The 27760-nt window shown below is 53.4% G+C and overlaps 1 protein-coding gene across 3 annotated transcripts in view; it reads right to left on the reverse strand.

Annotated features, from left to right (window-relative positions):
* Positions 1–2980: 2980 nt before the first annotated feature.
* NKAIN1 (Na+/K+ transporting ATPase interacting 1) overlaps positions 2981–27760 on the reverse strand; it is a 35813-nt gene continuing 11033 nt past the window's right edge. The window contains exons 2-7 of one of the 3 annotated variants that reach the window (XM_012722742.1): positions 9690–9827; positions 8347–8427; positions 6934–7074; positions 5987–6047; positions 5301–5382; positions 2981–5156 (exon numbers count right to left, since the gene is read on the reverse strand). In XM_012722742.1, the coding sequence (XP_012578196.1) occupies positions 5147–5156; positions 5301–5382; positions 5987–6047; positions 6934–7074; positions 8347–8427; positions 9690–9827 (513 nt within the window). In that variant the 3' untranslated portion in view covers positions 2981–5146. Of the gene's footprint in view, positions 5157–5300; positions 5383–5986; positions 6048–6933; positions 7148–8346; positions 8428–9689; positions 9828–27760 lie in introns of those variants that run through there. The other 2 variants (XM_012722741.1, XM_012722743.1) reach the window with 2 other exon arrangements.

A 27760-nucleotide genomic window follows, 5' to 3' on the forward strand; every position in this document is an offset into this window, starting at 1 on the left:
GTGTCTCTCACTCACACACTTAACTACCTGACTTCATCTCCTTTTACCTCATATTTCCTTGCTTTAATCACAGGCCTCCTTGCTTCCTTTCAATATTCGGACCTGCTTCTACCTCAGGGCCTTTGCACTTGCTGTTCCCTTGCTTCCTACTGAAGCTTCTTCAGATACTTCTTCAAAAAGTCTGTCCCTAAGACTTTCCCTCACTGTCCTACCAGCTGATTTAAGATTGGAATCACCCCATCCTTGCCTGTTTTGTTCTGACACTTATTTATATACCATGTATCTTACAAGTTTATTCATGTCCATCTCTTCCAAATAGATATTCATGAGAGCTAGAATTACTGTCCACTTTGTTTACCCCAATTCCTGGTATATAGCAGGTGCTTAATACATACTTGAAGGATGAGTTCAGATATTTAGGTCCCAATGAATTACAAGTTGATATGTGAGTAGTTTAGAATTCTGTATTTGAGAAAGCCATCCTAACTACAATGAGGGTCCCCGGATGTCAGCAGTAAAGAAGCCCATGAGTATCACAGAGTTCAGCCCTCCCATTCCACCCCTGATGTTACCAAAGCCAGGTGAGGAGTTGCCCCAAGTCCCCGTGTGATGTTGAGGGGGGGATAGGAAAAAGTAAAATTTAGGTATTGGGTGTCCCTCTAGTCTGCTCAGACTGGTCTCAGAGGAGACAAGAGGGGAACTGAGCTTGGGGCAGGGCCTGGCCCCCAAGATAGGCAGGGAAGGGTAACATGGAGCTGCCTCATCCCCGGGGGGGTAAGGCTGAGAGAAGGGAAGAGGCCCCCAATGCTGAACCTCCTCCTAGGAGCCCTGCTTTTGTCTAAAGTAAGACATGGTGAATCAATGGCTCATTTCACGAGTTGATCACAGCCTCTGAAATGACTGATCCATGGGGGGAAAGAAAGCAAGGCTGTCAACAGGAACAGAACTAGAGCTTGAGAAATGGTCTTAACGTCCAACTGAAACCAGAGAGCTGGCAGGCATGATATGGGAGGGGAAGTTTCAAAAATGCTTAAAAGCTTCTCTGCCCTGGCCTTCCTAAGCCCATAGGAAGGCACCTGGTGCACTTGTGAAAAACAGGCTCCTGTTTCTGTCCAGATGTCCAAGGCATCTGAGGGGAGGGGCAGGAGCCTGGGCGTAAGTCAGCTTTATGGTCTACAGGCTTGAGCAACACCGCCCGGGCCCTTACCCTGTGCAGTCAGGACCCTTGGCAGGCAACGAGGCCTTGCTATCAGGCCCTTCCTCATCTCTAGGCTGCTTAGAACTGCAAGCCCCAATTCCAGCACACTAGAGAAAACACTGGTGTCTGTAAATCCCAACAGAATATTGTGCTTATCAAATGCACCTTGGGGAATTCTTATTTTATTGCTCCCAATAATGCCTTGGGCAAGCTATGACTCAGCAGTTATTGCAAGATGATCTGTCCTACCTGGCTAATTTGAATGCAGAGGTTGCTGGGAAATGGCCCCAGGAGGGCAGCCGTGGGGGGAGCACTGCTGGGTTTCCTGGGAAGACCAGCTTGACTGGTTCGGGGGTGACAAACCTGAACCAGGCATGCCCGCTCCTTCCGTTTATGCCAGTCATTCCCTCCCAAGTTCACACATGCCCCCAGGGGCACACACATGCCCCTAACAGCACACTTATACAGGGAAGCCCGAGACCCTGGACCGCTTCCAGGCAAAACACTGCTTCCTGTTTCCTCCAGCCGACCCTTCCTGCCCTGCCAGTTCTAGAGGCAGCTCTAATTAAGTTGCTTCTCTGCTCAAAATCCTTTCACAGGGCCCATTCCCATCTCATCCTACTGCAGTACTCTGGCCGGGCACTCAGGGCTCTGATGAGGCAGCTGCAGCGCCAGAGGGAGGCAGAGTAACGGCCCCCAGGTGATCCCGGTCAAAGCCCTGCAACCTGGGACTGAAGGTGGTGGGTGACAGAGGCTTTGCAATGTGATTACACTGAGGACTCTGAGGAGGGGCTTCCCTGGACTGTGGGGGTCGGCCCAGTCGACTGATATAGTCTTAAAAGTGGAGAGCTTTCCCTGACTGTGGCTGGAAGACAGGTTGAGGGGAGAGTCAGACCTAGGATGCTGTCGGCTTGGAAAACAGAGGATGGGACATTGAGAAATGTGGGCAGCCTCTAAAAGAAAGAAAAGGCAAAGAACTGGGTTCTCCCTCAGAGACACTAGAGAGAAACGCAGCCCCATCTGCCCAGACATCTTGCTTTTATCCCAGTAAGGAGTCTGATTCAACCTTACGAGAACACATTTGCATTAAGACGCTAAGATCACAGTCATTTGCTAGGACATGAATACACGCTACATTCAAACTCCCTCCAAACTCTGTCACCCTTTCTACCCCAAATACTATGGGTTCCCTCCCCCACGCACCACCTCCCCCCATCCATGTACCTGATTGCCCCCTTTCCTTGAGTTTATATTCACAATCATCTTTCCCACTGTCCTCAGCTTCCACCACCCGCCATCAGCATTCACTCTTGCGCCTGCTCCCCACTAGGCAGTGACATCCTGGAGACACTCGCCGTGACATTTCCCTCTGGGCCCCACAACCAGGCACATCCCACAGGTTTGCAGAGTGGACCGCGGCAGTGTCACCATCACCTGGGGATCTCGGCGAGCATCCCAGTTTGACCCAGTCACTGCGGAGGGACAGGTCGCAGCTCTGAATGTACCACGGCGGGAGACCGCCAAGGCTCAGAATTATGGGAAAGAAGTGAGGGGTGAGCAGAAAACGTGGCCACTTCTGTGAAAAGGGAGGTTTTTACATCATTTTAAAAAGCATCGACTCTTTAGCAAGAGATGAATAGATTCAATGTTCATAGCTGCCTAGAACTTTGTGAATTTTATACCATATGGACATTACCTGTTCATAACAGTACAATAATAAAATATATATATATATATAGCAAAACACAGCTCTTAGCTGTGTTGCCAGAAAAGGACCCCAGGTCCTGGTGGGCCGCAGGCATCTGTGTCTAAAGCGTTGTCTGCCAGCTCATCCCAGGTCAGGAGCTGCTTCTTCCAAGCCAGGAAGAGGGCAGAGGCGAGGTGTAAAGTGTATTTGGAAGCATAAACTTAACATGCACACGTGGTCAGAAAGATAAACCAAAGCTCTCCCAGGTTTGTGGACCCACTGATTCAGCACCACTTGTGCATTTCAGGGACAAGACAGGGAGCGTTTCCCAAAACTAGTCAGCCAGAGCCACAGGCTGGTGTCCCAGGAATGTTTGATAATGACAGTGACATGGACTCCCACAGGTGTCCACCTCGGGCAGGGACTTCACGCTAGGAAAATCAAGCTGACTCACGGGCAGGAGGCCAGGAGGATAAAGAAGAAAAACCATCTTTAATCAACCCACCTGCACAGAAGCCAGGGCAACAGCCCCTGCCTTGCAAGGGCCCAGTGAGAAGAGAACTTGGTCCCCTTGCAAAAACCATCTTATAAAAACAAAAGGCTTCAAAGCACCAGTGGCTAAACCCGTTGAGTAGAAAGGGGGTGGGGGTGAGATGACAGCCGGCTGGGAGTGGAAGAGGCTGGAGGTAGGAACTGGCCTGAAGGGCACTCTGCCCCTTGAGCTGTACCCACCCGCTGACCGTCCAGAGTTCCTCGGTCCAGCTCTGCAGATGGGACGGTGAGGCAGAGTCTTAGCTTGCGAGTTTGACCTTGGGTGTCAGGGACGCTAGATCAGAGGGTAGAGAGCAACAAATACAGTGGCCAGCGTGGACAGCAGGCACATTCACCCAGCCTCCCCCCCTCCTTCCTAATCCAGGACCCTCCTGCTCACAGACCAGGAAGCTGAAGCCTGATCCTCCTATGCTCGGCTGTACTAGCTGAGGACCCGACATCCTCAGCGGTAGGTGGAGGGAGGTGGGGAGAATGAGCTCTCAAGTCTACTTGCTTGCAAAGAAGGGTGCAGTCCTCCCCACCCACCAAGGGCCATGGAGCCAATGCTGCCTTTCCAGACCAGCTCCTGGGCTTGCTGGGCGTGGACACTGGAGAGGTCATAAACGCTGGTGATCTGGAACACGGGCGACCAGCCCTCTTCTCTGGAACCACAGGTTTTCCAACTGATGAATTGGGTGTCACCATCGGTAATGGTGGGGTTGCTGAGAGGGGATCATGGGTGCAGCAGACCCAGCCTCCGGGACCTAGGAGGTGGTGAGGTGACTGAGCTGTGGTCCCCTTTTATTGGAGAGAGCTTGAAAAGTTTACTGAGGGTGGACAAAGGGCAAGTTTCGGGAGGTTTCCCTGTGGGTCAGGCTGGATTTAGGGCTCTGGGCTTCTGTCCATCCAGTTCCCAGTAAGAAAGTATTGATTATATTGCTTTGAGAGGCGCTGGCAGGTGGAGGCTGTGATGTGAGTGTGGTGTCCAGCGCATGGGTGCTAGAGAGTCCAGGTGGGGAGGGCCTGGATGGAATCCAGAGAGGACCACTGGCTCCTGGAGTCTGAAACTACAGGAAGGACGCTGCCCGAGGACTGTGGTTACCTGGAGCTCAGGCTGTGGTCTCCAGCAGCTGCTTCCCATCTCTGGATCTCAGTTTCCATGGCTGCAGAATGAGAATCATAACCCCAGCCTAACCCAGGGAATTGAGAAGGCTAGAATGAATACACCTGCTAAGGACTGCTTTAATGGAAACGGGGAAACTGAGGTCCAGAGAGGGCTTCAAGAACGCCAGAGAGTCAGTGATGGAGCAGGGCGTAGAACCCAGCACGCCTGACCCTAGTTCGCTGGCATATTTCCCCAGGGCTGGCGAAGGCATGGGTTGTCTGTCCACCCTGCCATTTCTCTCTGGACAGGGGGCAGGATGTGGGTGAAGGATGAAAGGGAGAGGCTGGAGAGAGGAGGCAGGCCCCAGAACAGGCCAAGGCTGAGATAAAAAAAAAAAATACAAACCCCACGATCCCCCTCCCCCGCCCCGCCCTACCCCACCCCTTAAGTCCGTGCTGCAAAGGGCCGCCAAGTCCAAGGGGCAGCAGAACCAGCCCAGCCGGTGCAGCCTGCAGTCGGCCCGGGAGCCGCCAGAGGGCGCGCCTGCCCATCCTCGCCCGAGTTCGCGCAGCGCCGTTCGTCCAGCCACCAAGTCTGCAGCGCCGGGGTGGGCGCGGGGCAGAAGCTACCCGGACCTGCAAGAGACATGGGCAGGCTTGGAAGGGGGGCCCAGAGGACTGGGGCAGTGAGAGCGGGCTACTTTCCAGCACTCCCGCCCCTTCTTTCCACTACACCGATGCCTGGGTTCCCCCACCCCATCGGCTCCACCCCTGACCCACGTGTACAGAGGCTGCAGTTGTAAATGCGACGTCTTCTGGGGCGCCTGGTATCCGTAGGAGTCAAAGCCACCGATGAAATCAACTGCGGGAGGGGATGTGACATCGATTAAGGGCGGGCCTGGGTGGGGCGGAGCTGCTGGAGGCTGGGCCCCGAGGGAGGAACCAGAGAAGCCTGACCCTGGAGCCGGGCCTAGCTTGGGCTTTGCCGCGGATCCCTGAGGGATGCAGCTACCTACCAAGGCCCGGGCGAGCTACAGGCAGGCGGGGTTCAAGTTCCTCAGAGGACAGAGAACTTGGGGGGTGGCGGGGAAGCAATCCTTTAAGGCAGAAGGCTCTAGGGGGCATGTGGGGGGCATGTCGAGTCACCCAAGGAAGCAAGACCTTTGTGGGGCGGAAGGGGAGACTGGGAATGGGCAATGTCTGGAAGGGTGGGGGAGCCCTTCCCACGGGCAGGACTTAAAGAGGGAGCATGCGCACAGGTGAGAGGGGTGCTGGGCCCTAGATTGGGCACCTGCACGCCTGGGCCTCAGCCTAGAAGGGGCTGGCTCCGTAGAACCCCCTCCACCCACCCCTTGGGCCTCTCCTTTCCCTCGAGAGGGACTTTCTGCCCCCCACCCGGCCTTGTCCAGGGTGCTGAAGGTGCGGGTGGTGTGCCCAGGCTTTCCCTGCCCAGGGCGCTCACTCACAGCTGTCTTCCTCTTCCAGGAACACTTTGCTCACGTAGCAGGCGAACACGAAGCCAAAGAGCTGGGGTGGGAGGGGCAGGGAGTCAGGGAGGCAAGGAGCGGGCCCTGCTGGCCCTGCCTGCACCGCTGGAGGGTAGGGGTGAGCTAAGGTGAAAACTGACCCAAAACAACTTGGCGTTTTACTTTGAATATAATTGTTTTACCTCTTAGAGCCTCTGTTTCCCCAGATAGACCAGGGTAATACCTCACTGACGTGTTATAAGGAAAACAGATTGGGTGACTCTGGGTGTGTAAAGTGCCCAAGGCAGGGCCAGCCCTTTTAGGGAGGGGTGCTGTTGCTGTGTGTGGGGGGGTCATTCTCACAACTTTATTGAGAGTATTGTCATTCCTTTTTGTGGATAAGGAAACCAGCCTAGAGAAGGCAAGTGACATGTCCAAGGTCACCCAAAAGGTTCATTAGAAATTTAAACCCAGGGTTGGAGTCTTATGCCTGATCCTATTCATTAAACCTGCTCACTCACTGACTAGGCGTTGAGGCAGGGGTGAAGGGAGGTGGTTCAAGAAATCCATGAGCCAGGACTCTCCCTGGTGGTGCAACGGGTTAAAGCGCACACTATGAGGTGATCTGCAGCCATTGTAGCATGAGTTCGATCCCCTGCCAGGGAGGTGACCCATATGGCACAGCAGACCTCTCCTGTCTCACCCGCTGCTCCCCTCGGCAGTGCATTTCAGTGCATCTGCCTGTTCTGCCCCTCCCCCCCACACACACCTCTGGCCTGTACCCCAGTTCTTGTGTGCATAAATAAGTAAATCTTTAAAAAAAAATCCAAAGCAGAGGAAGACTGGAAGACCTAGGTCTGTCCTTTCTTAACTATGGCCATATACAGGAGTTGGGGTAGATGCCACCTTTGAGACTGCAGGGGATGGGGGTGGGAAGGTGTACTCACAGCCAGGAAGATCTGCAGGGCACTGCTGAGTGCTTCAATGTAGGGGTAGTCAAGCAGGCAGCCGGTAACAGAGATGACATGGTGGTCCTCCAGGGCCAGGCGGGAGTTCAGGACAGGTGTCACCAGGCAGCCTGGCCCATTCTCCATCCACCAGGAGCGGTGCAGGGAGGTGTTGAAAGTCATGATGAAGTCCCGGTCCTGGGGGCAGGGGGGCCTGGGATACTGAGCCGGGGGGAAGGGTTCCTCCCCAGGCCCCAGGAGACTTTATATAAGGCCTAATTCACACCTGGCTATGGCAGCAGCCTCCTCTCCGGGCTCCATTTGTGAAAGACTTGGAGCCTGCAGCTGCAATTCTGTATTTGGCCACTAGGTGGCGCTTGATGACCACCCAGGCTTCAATCTTTTATCAGCTGATCCACAGGCGCCCCAGAATTTCAGTAACTAGGTCCAGTTTTGCAGTCATTGATGAAATCCTAGATACAGGCCCATTCATGGCCTCTTCAGCCTCCCACTGCTTTCTGTGTGTGACCCTAGGCAAACCTCTCCTCTCTTAGTCCTTGGTCTCCCCATTTGAAATGGAGGCTGGCCCAGGCCAGAAGTTTTTCCCCATAGTGTGCATCTGTATGTTCATCAGTTCATTCAGTCATGTAGTCAGTTAACTATTTACTCTGTGCTGACCAGGTGCCAAGCACTGGGACGTGTTATCTCATTTCATCCCTTCAGCAATCACATATGTTGGGTTGCTATCATCCGCAGGCTAAATGAGGAAAAAAGCTCAGAGAGAGTAAGCCACTTGCCCAGGGTCACACAGCTAGGACATGTTAGACCTGGGACTCAAAGTCACTGCACTACAAAGTCAAAGCTCTCATTCTTAAATTGTTTTATCTAAAAATAGAAGTTATGCCCTCAGGGCTTGCAAGTTAAATTCTTCAAGTTCAATATTCCCATTTTCTTCCACAGTGTTCCATGTGACCTGGCACATTCGATTTCCCCAGAATAAACTCTTAACTAGCCTTTTCCTTCTAAAAACTATCAATCAGAACTAGGCAAATGTCTGCGGTCCAAGCAGGGCAGGGCGCTCAGCCTTCGCAGACTCCTTTGCTCTGACCATCTGGAGCCTGGCAGGTGCTTTCCAGCCCTGCACTGTTCATTGGTTTGCACTGAGCCTGTGATCAGCTAGGACCTCATCCCTCTTTAGACTGCCCTTCGCCCTGTGTCCTCATCGTTTGTTTCTGTGAGGTACAGAGACCAGAAACAAAAGCATGGGGGTGGAGAGGTGGGGAATCACAGATTATTTGGGTGTGAAGAGGGAGGTTTCTTTGAAATGATGCCCCAGGCCCACTCCCCACAAGGAGCCCTTGGTGGAGGGGATGTTTGGGTTCTGTCCCCAGCACTGCCAGGCCTGAGACTTACCTGGGACAGCTGTCCAACCTCCAGGTAGAAGCAGATGATAAAGGCATTCCAGCCAACCCAGAGCACCAGCCAGGCCGCGTACTGGGGAGAGCAGAGGAGAGGTCAGGGGGCCTGGGAGGGTGGGTGGTGGCAAAGCCTGGGGACTGAGGATCCCTTTGGCAGGGAAATTACTGCAATACCTCACTCGGAGAGCATTTTATGGTCCTCAAATCATTTTTACATCCACTGAGTCCTTATAACAGCTCTGCGGGGAAGGCATTTTTCCTCTGCTCAGAGATAACTAATTTAATTCCTAGAGAGAGCTTGATGTTTTCCAGGGTCACACAGCTAGGAAGAGAAGGGCAAGTCCAAGTCCCGGGGCAGCGCATCCTGTCCACTCTGCAGAGAACAGTCACCAGATAGAGATCTACCCAAGAGCGAGTGTCCTATGCCTGCAATTCCAGCGGCTGCCACAAGGGGCAGGCAGTGCCATTCACAGTGGTGCCTGGTGTTTCCCTAGGAGCTAGAGAGAAGGGTCCTGATGTCAGGTGGGAGAGCTTTGGGAGGGCTTCTGGGGGCTAAGCCTGGAGGAGGTGGGGGGAAATCCTTCAGGGAGTATGAGAGGGCTCTGGTGGTAGCACAACTTATATAGTAAGTCTGCTGAAATGCCTTTTCCCTCAAGAGGGGGACAAGAGTGAGATGAGCTGAAAACAGGAGTTTAAAAGAAACCACCAAGGTCCAGGGCTTGGAAAGAGGAAGCAGATGGGAGGAGCTGGGGATGGAATCCACTTTTGGGCCTGGCACAGAGAAGGTCCTGACCTCAAAGCCATGCTAGCCACTCTGTATGAACATCAAGGGGCAAAAACCAACCTTCTGGAACCAACCGGAGAAATGAAGGCCAAACCCCCACCATGCGCTCCTGGAGGGAGGGGGCATGTGGCAATGTGGCAGGAGCCTTCACTCTGGATCCCATGCCTGACCCTGGCTGAGCCTGTACTTAGCTGTGTGACCTTAGGAAGCCCAGGAACCTGTCAGAGCCACATTTCCCCATCTGGAAAGTAGAGGTGGTGAGCTGTGGCTTGCAGAGCTGTTAATAAAGATAAAGCAGTGAAACGCTTAGCAGGGTGCTTGGCTCGTGGTAGGCATTCACTAAGTGATTGATCTTGTTAATATTTTGGCTTTTCCCTAGGAAGTTCTTCAGGAAAAACACCAACCCTGTCTCCACTGAGCAAAGATGCACTGGGATTCGGGCATCCACATCTGCAGCTGGGCTGATGCAGAGACAAAACAGGAGAGGTGGGTGCTTGGTGAGGGCCAGAGGTGGCCGGAGGGGGTAGGCTGGGGAGGGCCCGAGGGAGCCATACCAGAATGAGGTACCGGGAGCGGTACTGGACGGTGCCAAAGATGCCCAGGATGACGGCCATGATGTGCAGGAAGTTGGCGAGGATGGGCGCCCACTGGTAGCCCAGGAAGTCGAAGATCTGCCGCTGTAGTGCAGCCACCTGTGGGAAAGAGCGGGCCGAGGCCACGTCACCACCACAGACACGGACTCCCGCTTGGCCTGATGGAGCAGGTGACACCAGCTACTGTGGCGATGAGGCACCAGGGCCTACTGGGCACCAGTTTGAGTCAGCCCAGTCCTGAAGTGCCCAACGGATGCTGGGGCGAAGAAGGGGATGAAGCCTTGCTCATCCCGTTGGGGTGGGCTAAAGGACCTTGCAGCTGGGGCTCAGGACACCAAGACGGCCTCTCCCTGGCACTGGTCCTTCCCACACAGCACTCACAGCTGATGGCCCCGGGTCCAGGCAGCAGGCCCAGCCCTGACCAAAGACTGGAACATCGCGCCAGAGGGGCCAGGAAGCCCCTAGGCTTGAGTTGCCTCTTTCGAGGACCCCTCCCTGGAGGATGTCCTGGTCAGTGGGCTCCAAGGGCCACAGACTGAGGCTCCTTTTCCACTCCTGTGGCAAGGAGCCACAGTAGATGGCAACAGACTGTCCCTACTCTCCAGCAGTGTCTTCCCTCCTAAGGCTGCACCTGGTCACAAGACTCGCTCTGCCCACAGGGACTTTAGGAGACAGTGCAGGTGAAGGCCCAGACGGTGTGCATGCTCCAGAGCAGGCCTGCTCGCTGCCAGAAGCCCACGCGCCGCCGGGAACCCCCCCCAGAAGGGCACTGACTTGCTGAAGGATGAGGGGACATGTGGAGAGTGGAGGCAGCCCAGCCCCCACCAGGACCCAGCAGACTTTGAGCCTTGCCTTGAGCCAGGTTGATGGCTCCCCCACATGCTAGTGAACCTCATTGGCCAGACACGCGAGTGAGACCAGAAGAATCTCCAGGCCGACCCACAGAATCGTTAGCTAACTAAAACGGCTGCTTTAAGCCAGGAGGTAGGAGTGATGTTATGCAATACAAGCCAACCGACAAAGGCCTCATCAACACTCCTGTCCAGCAGCCTGGCCGGGTCTCAGCTACACGCAGGAGCCCTGGAGCCACGAGACCTGTGGTTACTGTCCAATCTCCCTTCTTGGGGGGGGGGGGGCAGAATCCACCTCCTTGTTTTGGAAACCACCTCCGGGATACTCAGCCCATTAGCCTGGGGCAGGGCTGAGCCTGCACTTCACTTCCAAGAGGATTCTGGATCTAGATCTAACCAATAACCATCCCTCGGGGGTCTGTTCAGAGGTGGGCACTCACCCGGCCCACCCAGAGCGTCACCTGGATATTCTCCAAACACGCAGGTCAGGGCTGCTGTCAGTCTGCCCAGATAGCTGCATGGGTGTGGTGTCAGCGCAGGGAGCTGCTCCTGGCTGTTTCCACCACTTCTTGTGACAGTCCGACTAAGGAAGGGGGCTAAGCTTAAGGACAGAAAGGAGGGAGGGGAGAAGGCGAGTCCCTGGAACTTCGCTGCTGATGTGGCTTTGAGACTGAAGACCTCCCTGGGCCTAGAATGAATTCTGCTTCCTGTACTTGGGATTTCTGTCACCTGCAACCAGGAGTCCTGACTTAAATAAGAGGAGGTAGAATCTGGCTGGGAGGGAGAGGGGCACTCTGATAAGCTGAGAAGGCCCCAGAAGTCTTTTCCCTGGCAGGGAGACAGGAAGAGGTGGAACTGATGCTACCACACAGATGGCAAAGCTTGGGCAGAGACCCAGGAAGCTGCAGGCCCAGCCCTGGCACCCACCCACCTGGCACCAGCCTGCCTCTTGTTGGTGACCCCCCCAGGGCTGTGCGGATTGTAAAGCATGCTCCAAGTTCTTCTCTCGCTGGATACTTTGTTTTGGCAGAAAGGCAGAGCTAAGATCATTATCTTGTTTTGAAAAAAGGGCTCTTCAGGCTCAGAAAGGGGCAGTGACGCTCAAGGTCACGCTGCAGGCTGGTGGCAGTGCCAGGCAGCCATTCCACTTCTCTTTGCCACCTGTCCCACCTTGGCACCAATGCTCCACCTTCCCGTCAGGACTGGCCTGGGAGGAAGAGGTGTGAGTGCTGATGAGCGCCTGACCGCCTGCTGGGGGACCTTGGGTGGCCTCCTTCCCTCTGGATGCCAGACTCTTCTCCACAGTCTCCAAGGCCACTGGACTACATTATTTCTAAAAGGCGCTTCTGGTTTTGACCCCATGGGCTCCCCAACCATGGGGGAAAGTGCCCGAACGGCTCCCTCTCCCCAAAACTCCTCTCACACGCTGATTCTCCTTTCCACCCTGCCTATGCCCTTCCTGGCGGTGCGAGGTGCGTGGTGGTGCGTGACTCCACTGGCACGTGGTCCTGACGAGAATGTGGTAAAGGACACAGTAGGCTGGGCCAGAGCCGCGCAGGCTCACAGTGCAGCTGGAGAGGAGGTGCCTACCTGCAATGGCGTCCCCAGCCCTGGCTCCTGCTGCACGGCCCTCTGCTCTCGGGGCTGCAGACTGACAGCGTGAGGCGTGGAGCAGTAACCACAGGGGCACTGGAGTCACCACACCTCAGGCTCAAGTGGCAGTTCTGCTGTGTAGCTGAGGCCAAGTTACTTTCCCTCGCTGGGACTATTTCTTCAACTATAAACAGGGAAGATAATTCCTCCCTTGAGAGGTGATTGCCAGAAGACGGAGATCACAGACAATTAGCTTTAATAAGTGCCGGTTAATTAGAAGACCTCATAGTCAAAGATTCTTCTTGGTCCTGACGGCCGTTAAGGGTCTGGCTCAACCCTCACTGCAGGTCAGCTCCTGCCCCACAGTGGCTGAAACAACAGGTCAATTCCACCTTCGCTCCTCCTTCCCTACAGCCAAGCCTTCCTTGGCCTTCAAAGTGCAGCACCCCTCTTTTCTTGGAAGACCCCCGACAGGGAGACAACAGAATAGGGAGGACAGACTTTCTAGTCCCTTTCAGACCTGGCTCTGGCCTCACAGACAATGCTCATTCGCCTGTCCCCTTCCGTGGCATCTACCCAGCCAACCTGTGACATGCCCTTGGTATCCAGGGCCATCGCTTATCTTATTTAGGCACAGAGGGTTAGTTTGTTCAGGCGCTGTGCCGTGATCCGGATGCAGAATGAGTGAGTCGTGGTTGTGGCCCTTTAGGACAGAGTGGGCAGAGTGGACAGAGGCAGCAGCGGAATCAGCAGCGAGCCAGTGTGGTCAAGCTGCTCACCGAATGATGCCCGCCCTCCTGCCGGCAGCCCCTCAGTGTGGCACCAAGTGCCCACCTGCGTAGATTTTAGCACATACACACACACACACCTGTATTTCCTTAAAATTGAGGTTCTGTGTCTCAAATAATCTCAATTGTAGTTACTACGTTTTACTGGAGAACCAAGTCACAATCTTTGCAACAGGCAAAGATTAACAAATTAAGACGAGAACAAGAGGCCCTTCTCCCCAGCTCACTGCTCCAGCGTAGAAACAACAATCTGAGGGCTCCAGAGGTGTGTGTGTGGGCAGCAATCTACAACTGGCTTGGTGTCTCTTCTACTTTGATGGTTAGAATTACGGAGACAGCAGCAATCCATGCTTTTGCATAAAGTTCAAGTGTACATGGGCCGAGGAGCGAACAAAGGACTTCGGGGATACTTTTCTCTGCTCAGGCTGCAAGCCAGCTGAGGCCAGCCTCCGGAGTGTCCCTCCGAAGAGGGCCAGTACAGCAGCTCCTGCAGCCTCCTGTCGGGGGCTCTTTCTAAAGCACAAGGACAGTTGAGTCACGGTCATGAGTACAGACAGAAAGCTTGGGGTTAATGGTGATGGCCTCGGGCCTGCCACCTCCCCAGACACAGAGGACCCCAAACAAGCAGGATGAGACCCCCTGACTGTAGTCCTGGAGTGACAGATGAGAACAAGTCCCCTGAGCCGAGCAGCCCTGTCTGTACCTGCTGGTCCCACACGTCTGTTCATCAGGCCTTGGTCCCTCATGTGTACACCGCTCCCGGCCGCCTCCCGACCCAGCCTGCCCAGCCCCCTGGCCAGCAAGGAGGCGGCACTGGCGAGGAGAAGGGACCGTTTCTCAAATGTAGCAGCTCCTTCCCTGAGGGGTGCCTTGCCCTGAAAGGCATCCCAGGATGGTCTTCTCCTGTGTTCCTCAGCTGAGCGGGTATCTCTAGGGGTCCCCATGGTAACACCCCTTTATATCACTGCCTTGTCTCCCACTGGCCTCCGGGTTTGTCCCTTCATTGAAAACAAGCATGATTCTGAGTCACTGTATCTGGGGAACCCCAGCTCCTCAGACTCTCAGACACCTCACCCATTCTTCTCCCACCCTGTCCTCTCTATTCCTCCTTGTCCATGACCACGTGGAGTGTCATGGCCTGTACCTGCCCTGTCTCCAGTCACCCTCTCTGGACACCCCTTGCTCTCCCATGCCGTTCAGGATGGCCAGATGGCTGGGGGCATCTGGTCCTCCCCTACTTCACTTCTCTCCCGTTTCCATTCTTCACACCCCAACTCTGCCTGTGAGATCCACCATCCCTCACTTCAACATGCTTCTCTCCCTTCCCAGCACACCTGGCAGGAAAATCCCACACCTGATACACCAGTTAGTGGTTCCCAGGTCAGTCCGCTGTCGACCTGTGATCATCAGCTTCAAGAGACTCCCGATACTGTGCCTCGTCCCTGCTCACAGCTTTCCGCCCTCCGTCCCTGCCTGCTGTATTTGAGGCCCTGTCCCTCTCCTACACCGGCCTTCTCCTGCCCTCTGACCTCCAGCCTCTCCCTACCTTTCCAGGGCCCACACCTTCCTCGGTGCTAACCCATCCTTCCCATTGCCCCAGCCAGGCTTTAAACACTTCAAGACTCTTTATGAGAAAAACAGAGGTCTCCATCCCTCCAGCTAAAGCCCTCTCTGCTTTCACTTCCGACTGTTTCAGGCTCTACATCCCGGTGCCCTCGCTCCTCTGGGCTTACTATCTGGGCTTTCTGCTCAGTCACCCAGACTGTTCTCACTGGGGGGCCCGGCCCTGTCCACATCACCAAACCCATCAACTGTTCTCACCGCCTCACCTCAGGGCCACTATCCTCTCTCCTGCCAGCAACATTTTCTCTGGCTTTTGTCCCATGACCCAGAGGCAGGATGGTCCAGGGGTGAGGGGAAGAGCCTGGCTTGGTTGGTACCCACCTCTCAGTTTTTGTCACCAACAAGTGGGTCTGATTCCTAATACTGCTTTCCTATGGCTGTAAGGAGTCAGTAATCTTTAAATTCCACCGCAGAACTCCCCGCCTCCCCGTTGCTATACATTTTTTCCACGACACTTATCATCCGTTAACATACGCGCGTCTGTCCCAGTCCGGCTCCTGCACAAGGGCGCCCGTGAGGGCCGGGATCTCACAGGGCACCCAGGGGGTACTCGCGCGCCAGCCCCCCCCGGCTGCAAAGCCAAAGCTCCCGGACAGCCAGCCCCAATATTAACACGACTTGGGGCCCTACTTCATGCCCACTTGTCATCCAAGCCTCAGAGGCTACCTGCTAGGTTTCAGCTGGCCCTTCATGGCTCGCCGTGAGCTTCGTGCCAGCCAACCCAGGCCCATTCCAGTGTGTGGGCCCCACGTGCCAGCTGTGCGAGCCAGAAAGCTAGATTCAGGGGCTGGTCTCCCTCCTGCTCCCTCACCTCCAAGCTGGCGGGCTGGCGGCCGTCAGGTCCCGACTCCGACCTGCATGTCCTCTCACCTGGCCACTCTCACCGCGCCACCTGAGTCTCTCCCGTGGAATACAGTTCCCCTTCCTGCAGCCTACCACACCCACAGCCTACTCCCCTTTCCAGCAGGCGCCCCTGCTGCCCCTCCCCCTGCCCTCAGCTCTCTCCCCCCCTCACCCCACCCCCATTATTTATTTATCGGGTAGCTGCCAGCTGAGGGGATGCAGTTGCCATGGGAACCTTCAGCCCCGAGTCAGGGCTGCCTCTGTTCTCAGTAGGATGCTCTTGTCTGTCTAGACGCCAACCCCAGGAGTCCAGCCCCAGGTGGGGGTGGGGGTGGGGTGGGGTGGGGTTGGGCTTGGGGCAATGGAACCCATCAGAAGACTCTTGTGCCCAAACCCTTGCCAGTCAATTCTGCATGTCCACTACTTTCCTGACCAAAAGTCCAGCCATGTCACCACAGGCCAGAGACACAGAAGCCAGGATGTCTGGGGAGTGACAAAGGCAGGGTGGGGGTGTGAAGTTTCTAGAAAATGGTTTGGTCCAGCCAGGTTTTCTTTCACTGACTTTAGTTCACAGAGGCCTGATATGGGGAGAGTTCCCTTTTTGGGGGGGGCAGACTGTGTACCATCCCCAGCTCAGTTCTGGACTCACTGTGTGACCTTAGGCAAGTTACTCCCCCTCTCTGGGTGTCTTTTCACAAGGAAAATGCCCTGCGGATTCAGATGGTGCATGGAAAGCCCTCAGCTTAGCATCTGGTACACAATTAGTGCTCAGTATCTGGCAAGTCTTTGCTGCATCCCCAAACGTAAGCCCCCCTTTTCCCAATGGATTTCTAAGGCAGCTGACAAAATTAAACTCGACTCAGCCTCTCATCCGTGAAATGAGGGAGTGGGACTGAAGCCACAGATGGCAGAGCTGGGAGGACCTCCGGAGAGCTGGGAGCCCAACCCCCTCATTAAGAGGTGAGCAGGCTGACAGCAGAGAGGCAGGACTTGTCCATGGAAGGGTCTCCTCACATGGCCTGAACCCTGCAGCCACCTTGGGGCCCACGGAAGCATGCCACGAGAAGTAAACACCCATCGAGAGATTGAAAGAGTTGGTTTCCTGAAACCAGCAGTCTTGCAGGAAGATGGGCCTTGTAGGGGCTTGGCTGGGGAACACTGGTGCACCTACTGCGTGCCAGGCCCTGGGCTACTTGATTTCAAGGATGCAGCTCCTGCTTCCGAGAGGCTGAGCTGGGGGCTTCTCTGCCAGGTCCCCACCCGCTGTGTGCAGTGACCTGTGGGGACTCTTTCCTGTCAACCCGCCCATCTCACTCTCTCACACACTGCCCCCCTCTTTTCCAAGGCTCATGCAGTCCTCTGCCTTTCTCTGCCTCAGCCTGGATCCCACTGGAAAATGGCCAAGCCCATCCCTCTAAAGAGGGAAAAACAAAACAAAACAAAACAAAACAAAAACGCCCTTAAAATGTGTGACTGTAAATGCAGAATCAAGAACCAGGAAAACACACAACAAATGCATCTGAGGAGTTTTCTCTAGAGAATGGAGGGTGCGGGGGGGCCTTGCTTTTAAATACACACCCTTGTGTATTTCTGAAATATTTCACCACAAGGCTCTATTTTTAAAAAAAAATTTCAGGAAAAAATTGTTCTGAAACATTGATTCCCAGACTGCGTGAGAGAGCAGCCATCTCGCCTGTGTGAGAGGAGCCCTGGGCAGGCAGGCTCCTCTGACCGCAGCTTCCTCATCTGCACCAGTGGGGGCCTCTGCGCCCCAACCCACAACCAGACTGGCTTCCCTGGGCCGCCTCCCCCTGGGAGTCTGGCTTTGCATCCTGGGCCTTCTGCTAAGGGCCGAATGGCTGTTGACCCCAGGAGCTGGTCCGCCTGCCCAGCTCTGCCTGCACCACCCCACTGCACCTAGCTGAGGGTGCCTCCCCCCCCAGCTCTGGTGCTGCCCCCTTTTCCAGAGGAGGTTCAGTGTTCACCTGAGGTCAGGAGGTGGCCGAGCTAACACCCGAGTCCTCGTCTCCACACCCACTGCCCTCCCACACACCACTGGAGTCTCCAGAGAGGGAGAGGCAGGGAAGAGCTGGAGCGAAGGTGGGGGTAGAACCGCTCCCATGAGTCAGCAACGCTGACTCACCCAGGAGGGTCGGACGCTGCTCCGGTACTTCTCATCTGTGTCCCTCACTCATTCAACAAACATTCTCAAGTGCCTTTTGCTTGCCAAGTGCAGAGAACCCAGGCCCCTGCCCACGCAGTGACGTCCTGCCTTCCCTCAGGCGGTGCCTGGACAGCTGCTGCCAGAGTGGGGCAGCTCTTTCCTGACAGAAGACAACTAATCTCTGAACAGGCCTCCTCTGCACGTAGAGTCATTTTCTGAGCCTCTACGTGTTACCCCAGACCTATGACCTCTGTCTCAATCCAACTCCATTGACAGGTGAGGAGACTGAGACCAGAGTGGTGAGAGGCTGGCCCAGGGCCAGGAAAAGCTGAGGCTCCCACTGGTCTGCTGGGAACCAAACTCTTCCCCCAAAGAGTATATGTACACGTCCTGGCAGTTGGGGACCTTAGCGCTCACCGCCCTGATTGAGGGTGCCTCCTGCTCTAGGTCCTGCTCCCAAGTCCCCAGACCGCCATTTGCCATCACACCTATGATCACTCATTCACTCGACAAACATTTCCTCAAGCCTTCTGTGTGCTAAGTGCTGAGAACTCAGTGGTGACTACGGAGAACCCAGCGCCTGGCCACGCAGTGACAGTTCTGCCTTCCCTCCTCAGTGCCAATGCCAGGACCGTCCACCCAGTCCCAGCCCTCACCTTAAGTGGGCCTCCATCTCTCTGGGGGAGCCAGGGAGCAGCTGGTCACTACCTTCCCCATAATTAGCCCTGAGAGAGACCTTGCTTGAGCTGGGGCTGTCTCAGAGGACTGATCTGGCCAGAGCTGGTCCAGTTAGGAGGCAGTGGCTGGGGCTTGGCCTGTGTCTCCATGGCAACCCCACCCCTTCCTCCCAGGGTCTGCTGACCCACCCCCAGCTAGGGGGCTCCTCAGGCCCCTTCTGGGCAGAGCTATTCCATATACCTCTGGGCTGGCAGTTCCATGAGAACCAAGAACCTAGCAGTAGTCTAATTAGCATACATCTACATCAATTTGCATAAACCCTGGCCCAGCAGCCCAGGGTGATAGCAAGGTCAGTCTAAAATCAAAGAGCCCTTCCATCTCCTGGGACCTATTCCTCATCCATCATCTGGTCCAAACCCATAGTGCCACAGAGGGAGGCAGTATGAGCAGTTCAGGCAAGGACTTCAGGCCAGTGCTCTCTGAGACTCAGGCTCCATCTCCCAGAACAGGAACAAGGCCACTCCACAGCGAACAAGGCCACTCCACAGCAGTGTCGGTGTCATCAGAGGACCGAGGGCCAGACTCATTCCCGAACTCAGGCCCTGCCCCCGTTCCCTCTCTAGTCCTAGGTGTCTGTGCTTCCTGCCTCTGAGCCAGGCCCCTCTGTGGGTCCAGAAAGCTTCCAGAAGACCCCTGGCTCTCTCACCAGGCCCTACCCTCCTACCACCCTAATTTCTGGGTTCTGGTAGGAAGCAAATTAGAAGCTAGAGGCTACCAGAGCTGTCTCATCAACACACCTCCTCTGGGCTTTGCCCCCCATGCTGGTACACTGTTGGGGAGCACAGGACATGTGACCTGGCTCCAACCCCAGCACCACCAACTCTGGTGCGCCCCGGGTAAGGAGGCAACACAGTTTTGGGTCAGGGAGCAAAGGTGTGCTCTGTAATAAGACTGGGTAGCTAGACCATGTGAGCCTCAGCCTCCACATCTATAAAATGGGGATGACAGTTCCACACTTCCTGGAGGTGTGAAAATGTAGTTAGATAATGTGTGCCAAGGCCATTGCAATAAGATGAAAATGACATCAATGAAAATAAAACTGGAGGCCAGGCAGGGTTTAGAGAGGAGGTCACCCTGAATCTGGCCTTGAGGGGCTGGCAAGGAAGCCCTGGGAATGTGCTGGCATCCTCTCAATGGGCAGTCAACACTGCACCTGCCCATGGCGAAACTGCACTGCCCACCCCGGCTGGCCTCCAGGTCGAAGACGTGGGTGTGGCCCGGGGCCAAGCGGTGACCCGGTGGTGTGAGTTTAGTTCTATCCAGAAGTTAAAAACAAAAACAGGCCCTGGTGGCGCAGCGGGTTAAAGCACAGCACTAAGAAGCTAAAGCCACTTCTGCATGAGTTCGATTCCCACCTGCCCCGGAGGTGACCACATGGCGTGGCAGACCTCTCCTGACCATCCCTCTGCTCCCCTCAGCAGTGTACTTCATCCATCTGCCTGTTCTGCTCCCCACTCTGTCTCTGGTGAAGCCTCTCGCCGCCCCTGAGCCTCTGGCCTGTACCCCAGTTCTGTATGCACAAATAAATAATTCTTAAAAAAAACAAAAATGAAGTCATCAAACAGTTAGCTTTGGAGAGTGGAATTATGAGAGGTCTTCAGAGTCAACCAGAGACATTTCTGCAAGGTTTTTACACTGGAGAGTAACACTTTTAAAGGAAAGAAAGTAAAGGCAAATAATTAGGGTAAAATGAACAAGCAAAAAATATCCCGAGTTATAGGACAATGACCAACCACCCTGCTTTGCCCAGCCCTGTGGGGTTTCTCGGGGTTTGGCACCTCGATAAAACCCCAAAGTTCTGGGAAAACTGAAACAGGCTGGTCACCCCAGATGTGGGATGTAGGTGTCCTGAGCAGCTCTGGGAGAGTAAGAAAGAGCGGTGAGGAGTCAAGAAGGATCTGAGCAGAGGGTCATGGGAGCGGGAGCTTGGCATATGCTTCTTGTTTTTTTTTTTTTTTCCAAAGATTTATTTATGCATATAAGAACTGGAGTACCAGCCAGATGTGTGGAGGGTGACAGAGGATTCATCAGAGACAGAGTGAGGAACGCAACAGACAGATCTACTGAAATACACTGCTGAGGAGAGCAGTGGGCAAGATAGGAGAGGAGAGGTCTCTGCGCCACGTGGGTCAGCTCCCTGGCCGGGGATCAAACCTGTGCTGCAGGGGCTGCAGATGCCTTCATAGTGCTGAGATTGAACCCCTTGTGCCACCAGGGAGGGCCCCTGGCATGATGCTTTCTGCTGGGTGAGGAGGGGTTCGAGGTGAGCGAGCAGAGGGAAATGCCGAGGTCTTCCCCAGAAGGTGGAAGGCCCAGACTCACTCTCCATGCTGGGAGTACCCTCCTAGGACTCCGTCCACCCTACTCTGCCCATGTTCCCACATGCAGACTGATACAACTCTCTGATCCCTTTCCCCAGAGGCCCAGGTGCCCAAGCAGGCCCTGGAGTGGGCTGCAAAGGTCTGAGAAGAGAGGACCCCAGAAAGAGAAGCGTTTCAGACACAGTTAGTTGTAGGGAAAGGCGATCAGGTGGAGAAAACACAGCATAAAACATGTTCCCCTAGGAGATTCCCACTGCAGATAAATGGGCATTTGGATAAATAAAGAGGTGATTAATCAGAGTCCCCCATTAAGTACAATGAACGACATCATATAATTAAGCCAAAACTTGTGACAGAAAGCTCCTTAATGGAGCAGGCACTTAGGAAGAATTAATTAAGGAGGCATTGAGAATTTCAAGAGTGACTATGACAATGGGGGGGGGGGGGGCGGGAAAACCAGAAGGTTGACAAAAACAATCTGCAGTTTAACATCTGGCCGGCATGGGACGGAGGCCAGGGCCCAGCAGTTACCAGCAAGACTTGGGCTGGGGACCCAATGAGCTGTGGCATTTGGGAAAGTGATGTACCTGTTCTCTCTGAGCCTGTTTTCTCATCTATAAAATAAGAACTGAGGTGAAGTGAGTAAAGGACTTTGCATATAGTAAGTACTCAATAAAATTTGTATCGATAGGCTGAGTCACTTTCCCACTCTGGATCTCATTTCTCACTGATAAAAAAGGAAATAATGTCCTGTCTTCTTTACCAGAGAATCAAATAAGCCCACAACCATGAAAGCAATTATATACAATAATGTAGTAATTAAATTGTAGAGGGCCATGCCTACATCTGCCTTGAGGATAACTTATCAAGTCCTTGTTTTCACACATCAAGGTCAGATTCTGGCTGCTTGTTCCCAGGCGAAGCTGTATATTATAGTGGTCAAAAGTGTGGCCTTTGACTCCTCTCTTTGACACTTATGAGCTGTGTGACCTTCACCTAGTCACTTAACCTCTCTGTGCTTTTAACATCTCCATCTGTAAAATGGGGACCGTGTGAACAGTACTGATTTCATGGGGTTGTGGTGAGGCCTAAATGAGGGACCATGTGCAGAGCTGGCCTGCAGCCAGGTGAAGCCATACCTTTGTCTGTTTGATGCCTGTTGCCCATAGGCTAGATTCTGAGTCTGGTCCCCCTCAGCCTCAGAAGACCCATGTTCTGAAGGAGAACAGAACACAGCTGTCCTATGTGCAGGCCCCTCTGAGGCCGGCAGGGCAACCCTCCCCCAACTGCCTAGCCAATATGAACCCTTGCTCCCCTCACTGACCCACCAAGCACACACAAACACTACCTACCCCAGGCCTCTACTGGGCATAGAGACCAAACTTCAAGTGCCAGAGTCACAGAAAACCAGGTAAGAGAACAAGGACGAGGCCTTCCTTGGGGACTAGCACTGAGCCTGCCCTGAACTTGCTGCTTTATGTCCATTTCATTTACTCCGCTCTTGTGAGCCATCACTGTCCATCTGTGGAAACTAAAGCCCAAGGCAGATAGGGCGAGACACAGGTCACACAGCAAGTTCGCAGCAGAGGCAGGATTCAAACACAGCCCAATGGGCTCCAAAGCCTATCTGCCACCTCATTGTTCCCTTTAGCATTTCTGGTTCAAGAATGGCTGCTGGGGGGTCCTCCCTGGTGTCACAAGGGATTAAAGTGCAGTGCTATGATACTGTCCACAGCCACTACACCATGAGTTCTATCCCCAGCCAGGGAGCTGGCCACATGGCACAGCAGACCTCTCCTGTGTTGCCCACTGCTCCCCTCAGGAGTGTGTTTCGGTTGATCTGTCTGCTCTGCTCCCCACTCTGTCTCTGGTGAATCCTCTGACCCCCCACACCTCTGGCCTGTACCCCGGTTCTGTGTGCATAAATAAATCTTAAAACAAAACAGAATGGTTGCAGGACCCCAAAGCATCGCAACTGGGGCCTGACTCCTCAGTGCAGAGACCGACTACCTCTGGGCGGACCTGCCCCTCCCCACAGGCCCACTGCTGATGGGCTCCCTTCAAGTCCATCAGAGTCCAAAGCCTCCAGCCTCAGTTTTCTCACCTATAAAAGGGAAAGCAGCAAACCGACCCTTTGGAGCGTGGCTATGGTACAGGAGTTCGAATAAACGCTGTTCTCTCGTGGCCTCTGAGTCAATCCCTCTGCCCCACCTCTGCTCTAGCTCTGTCCCCGTGACGTGTTCTCATTGCTGACTTCCTGGTGAAGGTGTCTTCCATTCTTTCTGGAGGGCTTTCATCCTTGTAGAGCAGAGGAAACCTAAAGACTCCTGCTGTAGGCCTTGTGCAATCTCCCCAGGCAGCACAGCCTGACTTCACAGCACCCCTGGGGGTGCGGGCCCCTGCACAGTGGGCTGCTGGCTGGACTGCAGCTCTCCCTCAGAAGCTCCCTCTGGCTGACCTGATGTTCCCTCCATGCTGGCCTGGCTGAGCTAGGCTTTGTAGGTAAACAGCCCTAGCCCGTGGCAGTCACCCCAACAAATGCCAGACAAGACGTCACCCTCCCTACAAGAAGAAAATCTTCAGCTGTCCATGCCTCCCCTGGACTCTGGCATTTCCTTACTGCATGCTGGTGCGAGCTACATCTTGTCTGACTTAGGATTATGATGCTGAGACTTTGGGCGAATCATTCGACCTTTTAGGGCCTCAGTTTCCTCATCAGCAAATGGTGAGGGACTGAAAGTGCTGCCCTGCAGATCAGGAGCAAGAGACGAGCATCTGTTCTCCTCACTTCTATTTGGCATGGTGCTAGATGGTCTACCCCGGATAAATATGAAAGAAAAAGAAGTCAAAGGCATCTGGATTAGAAAAGTTGAAGCAAAGCTATTAGTGTTTGCAGGTGATAAGACCTGGTATATAGAAAGTCCTAAAGAATCTACAAAAACTTAGAGCTACTAAATTACATCAGCATAGCTGTATACCAGCAACAAACTGGCCAAAACTGAATTAAGAACACAGTTCCAGTTACAGCAGCACTAAAAAGAATAAAGTCTTTAGTAGTGAGTTGTATTAAGTTTAACTAAAGAGATGCAAGATGCATAATCTGAAAACTATGAAGTATCTGTTGAAAGAAATTAAAGGGCTAGATAAGTTGAAAGCTCTCCAGTGTCCTTGAATTTTAAGACTTAATATTATTAATATTGTAATACCTCCAAATTGATTTAAAGACGCAGGCCCTCCCTGGTGGCACAATAGGTTAAAGCATAGCACTAAGAAGCTAAAGCCATGTCAGCACGAGTTTGATCCCCACTCTGGAGGTGACCCACATGGCGCGGCAGACCTCTCCTGACCCACCCACTGCTCCCCTCAGCAGTGTACTTCGCCGATCTGCCTGTTCTGCTCCCTATTCTGTCTCTGGTGAATCCTCTCACCACCCCTGTACCTCTGGCCTGTATCCCAGTTCTGTATACATAAATAAATCTTTTTTAAAAAATAAATTGATTTATAGATTCAATGAAATCTCTGTCAAAATTCTAAGTCTATCTTTTTTTGCAGAATGGACAAATTGATCCTAAATTCATATGGAAATCCAATGCCCTCAAAAGAGACAAAATAATTTAGAAAAAGTAAAGTTGGAAGACTTATACTTCTAGATTTCAAAACTTACAATGACACGATACTAATCAAGACACATGTGGTAAAATTAGAGAGGCAGATCATTGGACTAGAATTTAGAGGAATAATAAATAAATAAATAAATAAATAAATCCATTTACTTATGGTCAGTTGGTTTTCAACAAGGGTACCAAGACCATTCAATGGGAAAACCAATCTTTTCAACAAAAGGTCCTAGGACAACTAGATTATCCACATGCAAATGAATGAAATGGAACTCCTACCTCACACCATATATAAAAACTATCTGTAATTACAGAACTAAATGTAAGAGCTAAAACTATGCGATGCTTAGAAGGAACCAAAGGTCTAAACCTTAGCACAAGCAGCCAAAGAAAAACTAGATAAACCAGATGGCATCAAAATCTTTTGAATATGAAAAGATATTTGAAAATTCAATCCATAAAACAGGAGAAAATATTTACAAATGTTTTGCAAGCGGCTCTAGAATCCAGAATAAAGAATTACTATCGTTGAACAATAGACAAATGACCCAATTAAAAAAACGGGGCAAAGGATTTGAATAGAAATTTCTCCTAAGAAGGAACAAAAGTGGCCCATAATTACATGAAGGTACTCAACATCACCAGTCATTAGGGAAATGCAAATCAAAACCACAATGTGACACTTCACACCCACAGGATGACTATAATAAAAAGGGGAGATAACTAGTCTTGATGAGGATGTGGAGAACTGAAACCCCCAGGAGCTCCTGGTGGGAGTGAAAATGGTGCAGCCAGTGGGGAAAACAGGCCAGTTCCTCAGAAAATTAAATATAGTTATTATGAGGCTCAGCAACTCCATTCCCAGGTATATTTCTGAAAACTGAAAACAAAATCCACATGGAATTTGTACAAGACTGTGCACAGCATTATTCAAGGCAGTCGAAGAGTAAAAACAACCCAGATGTCCATCCGTTAATGAATGAATAAGGAAAATCTACTTTAGCCACATAACAATATATTCAAGCATAAAAAAGGAATAGGTACCAACATATGCTAATCACATATGAGCCTTGAAAACATGATGCTCAGTGCCAGAAGCCACACAGTACAGGAACTAACTGTCCAGGGCAGGGAAAGGCAGAGCCAGAAAGCGCAGTGGGGTTGTGGAAAATAGGGAGTGACCATTAATGGCTTGTGGTTTCCTTGTGGGCTGATAAAAACGTTCTGGAGGGCCTCCTTGGTGGTGCAACGGGTTAAAGCACAGCACTGTGAAGCAATGGCAGCCATTGCAGCATGAGCTCAATACCGGGCCAGGAAACTGACCCACATGGCGTGGCAGACCTCTCCTGACCTGCCCATTGCTCCCCCCAGCAGTGTATTTTGGTCCATCTGCCTGACCTTCTCCCCACTCTGTCTCTGGTGAATCCTCTTACCCCCTGCCCGCACCTCTGGCCTGTACCCCAGTTCTGTATGCATAAAGAAATAAATCTTTAAAAAAAAACATTCTGCAGTTAAAGTAGTGATGGTTGCACAATTCTGTGAACATATTAAAACCACTGAGTTGTGTCCTCCTTTAACATGGTCAACTTTGTGGCATGTGAATCATACTCAATTTAGAAAAAAGAGCTCAGACTTTCATGGAGATGGAAACTAGGTTCACTGGGGCTGTGGGAGTGGGATCAGCATCTCCTCCTCTACCACCCTGCCATCCCCCATGCATGAAGGAGGGTGCCAGGAATAAGACCTATGGGTGTCAAGGAACCTCCATCTGAAGCAAGAGAGATTTGCCAGGTAAGGAGGGGGAAGAGTCAACAAAGGAGATGCAAAAATGGTGTGGTAAGAGGAGGCTTGGAACGGAGAAGGCTCTAGAAAAGACTACTGCGGCTTAGGAGCAGGAGGGCCCAGAAGGAGCTGCGTACCAGCGGGTCCTGTGGCCGGATGCTAAGGTGGCAGGGCCGGAGGCTGAGTGGGAGAAAGCAGCATGGAGTTGGAGAGGGCGCCAAGCCCCTCTGAACACCCCCATGGTTGGCCATTGACTGCAGGTATCAGGCACCTACCTTGAGGACCAAGTGCCCCAGCCAGTAACTGGGAGGTCATTCACCTGGCGGGGCCACTCTCCACAGAACTGGCCATAGGAAAAAATGCAATTGCCTGATTTACATAGGGACACGTCCTGTCCAGATGCACCCAGATAGAAATACGGACAAAGACCAGCCTTGCTGCCATGGCAACCGCAGAGCAACCATTTCTGGTCTCACCTTCTGAGTAAAGACCAGGTGGGAAACTGCCTAGCAACGGTGGTGGGCACTGGACCCCCTCCCCAAGCACTTAGTGTTCCCCCCATCATCACCTCTGTCTTGATGGGGATCCCGGCTTCCCTGCTTCTCCTCCCAGGGGAGAATCAGTCATCAACATCAAGGCAACCTCTCCTGCTCGGACAGATCCATGCAGCCACCTGTCACGTGGGATCGTTAGTCCTGCTGGACAGAAGGCACTGAGCTGGAGAGGTGAGGGGGTGCCCCAGGCCAGCACCCTCCCCATGCGCCGCCCTTGCTCCCCAGGTAGGGCTGTCTATTTGCACAGCTCTGCTCCATTCACTGTCCCATGAAGGAATGAACGAATGTGTGGGTGAGCCCCTCTATCTCGATCACCCACTGCTTCTACGGTGCAGTGTTTGCTGTTCCGGCTCAACAGCGTTTGCTGTTCCGGTCATTTGGGGCCCCTGAGAGCCACGACAGTGAGAAGGTACCAGTTCCCTGAGGGGTGCCACGAGGTGGCTGGGTCACAGCGTGTCCGTCCCAACGCCCGCCTCTGTACTGTAACTCTACATTAACAGGGAGGCTAGTTCTCGGTTGGGTGGGTGCCATCCCATTTAGGCCTTGTGACCAGAGGATGGGTCCCCACCCTTGTTCTATGGAGGGGGGCAGCGCTGGCGAGGGGCAACCATTTCAGCTCCCGAAGCACTAAGGGACAGAAGCAGTGCTGAGTATACTTGCAGGGAGAAATTCTGACTTGGCTTGTAGTCCTGAGAGGCAGGTAGGTAGGTGCAAGTTTCTTCATTTTACAGACAAAGAGACAGCTCGGAAAGGCTGAGCGGCTCGTCGGAGCTCCCCCTCCCAGGGAGCAGCGGAAGCAGGATGTCTCAGCACTGCTGGTGCAGCGGGTGAGCTCAATTCTCCCATCAAGCATTCAGTGGTAGCAGCCCGCCACAGCCCCCACCCAGCCCCATCAGGCCCCAGCCGCCCACCAGTCAGCCGGTGACAGCTGACAACCAGGGTGAGACTCCCAGACTGGGCCCCAGACAGCCGGTCACTTCGGTGGAAGATCCCCGTGTCCCTGGTGGCCTATCTAGGGAATGACAGCTTGTGGCAGCTTGGGGACAGCAGCCAGCTCAGAGGTCTCCTGAGGCTGCTGACCGGCAGTGACAGGCTGGTGCAGCTGGCATCACCTGAGGCGGATCAAGCACCTGGGGACCCCCTGCCTGTACCCCACTC

The sequence above is a fragment of the Condylura cristata genome, unplaced genomic scaffold (genome assembly GCF_000260355.1).
Source record: "Condylura cristata isolate star-nosed mole 26May11 unplaced genomic scaffold, ConCri1.0 scaffold00008, whole genome shotgun sequence".
NCBI classification, from domain to species: Eukaryota; Metazoa; Chordata; class Mammalia; order Eulipotyphla; family Talpidae; genus Condylura; species Condylura cristata.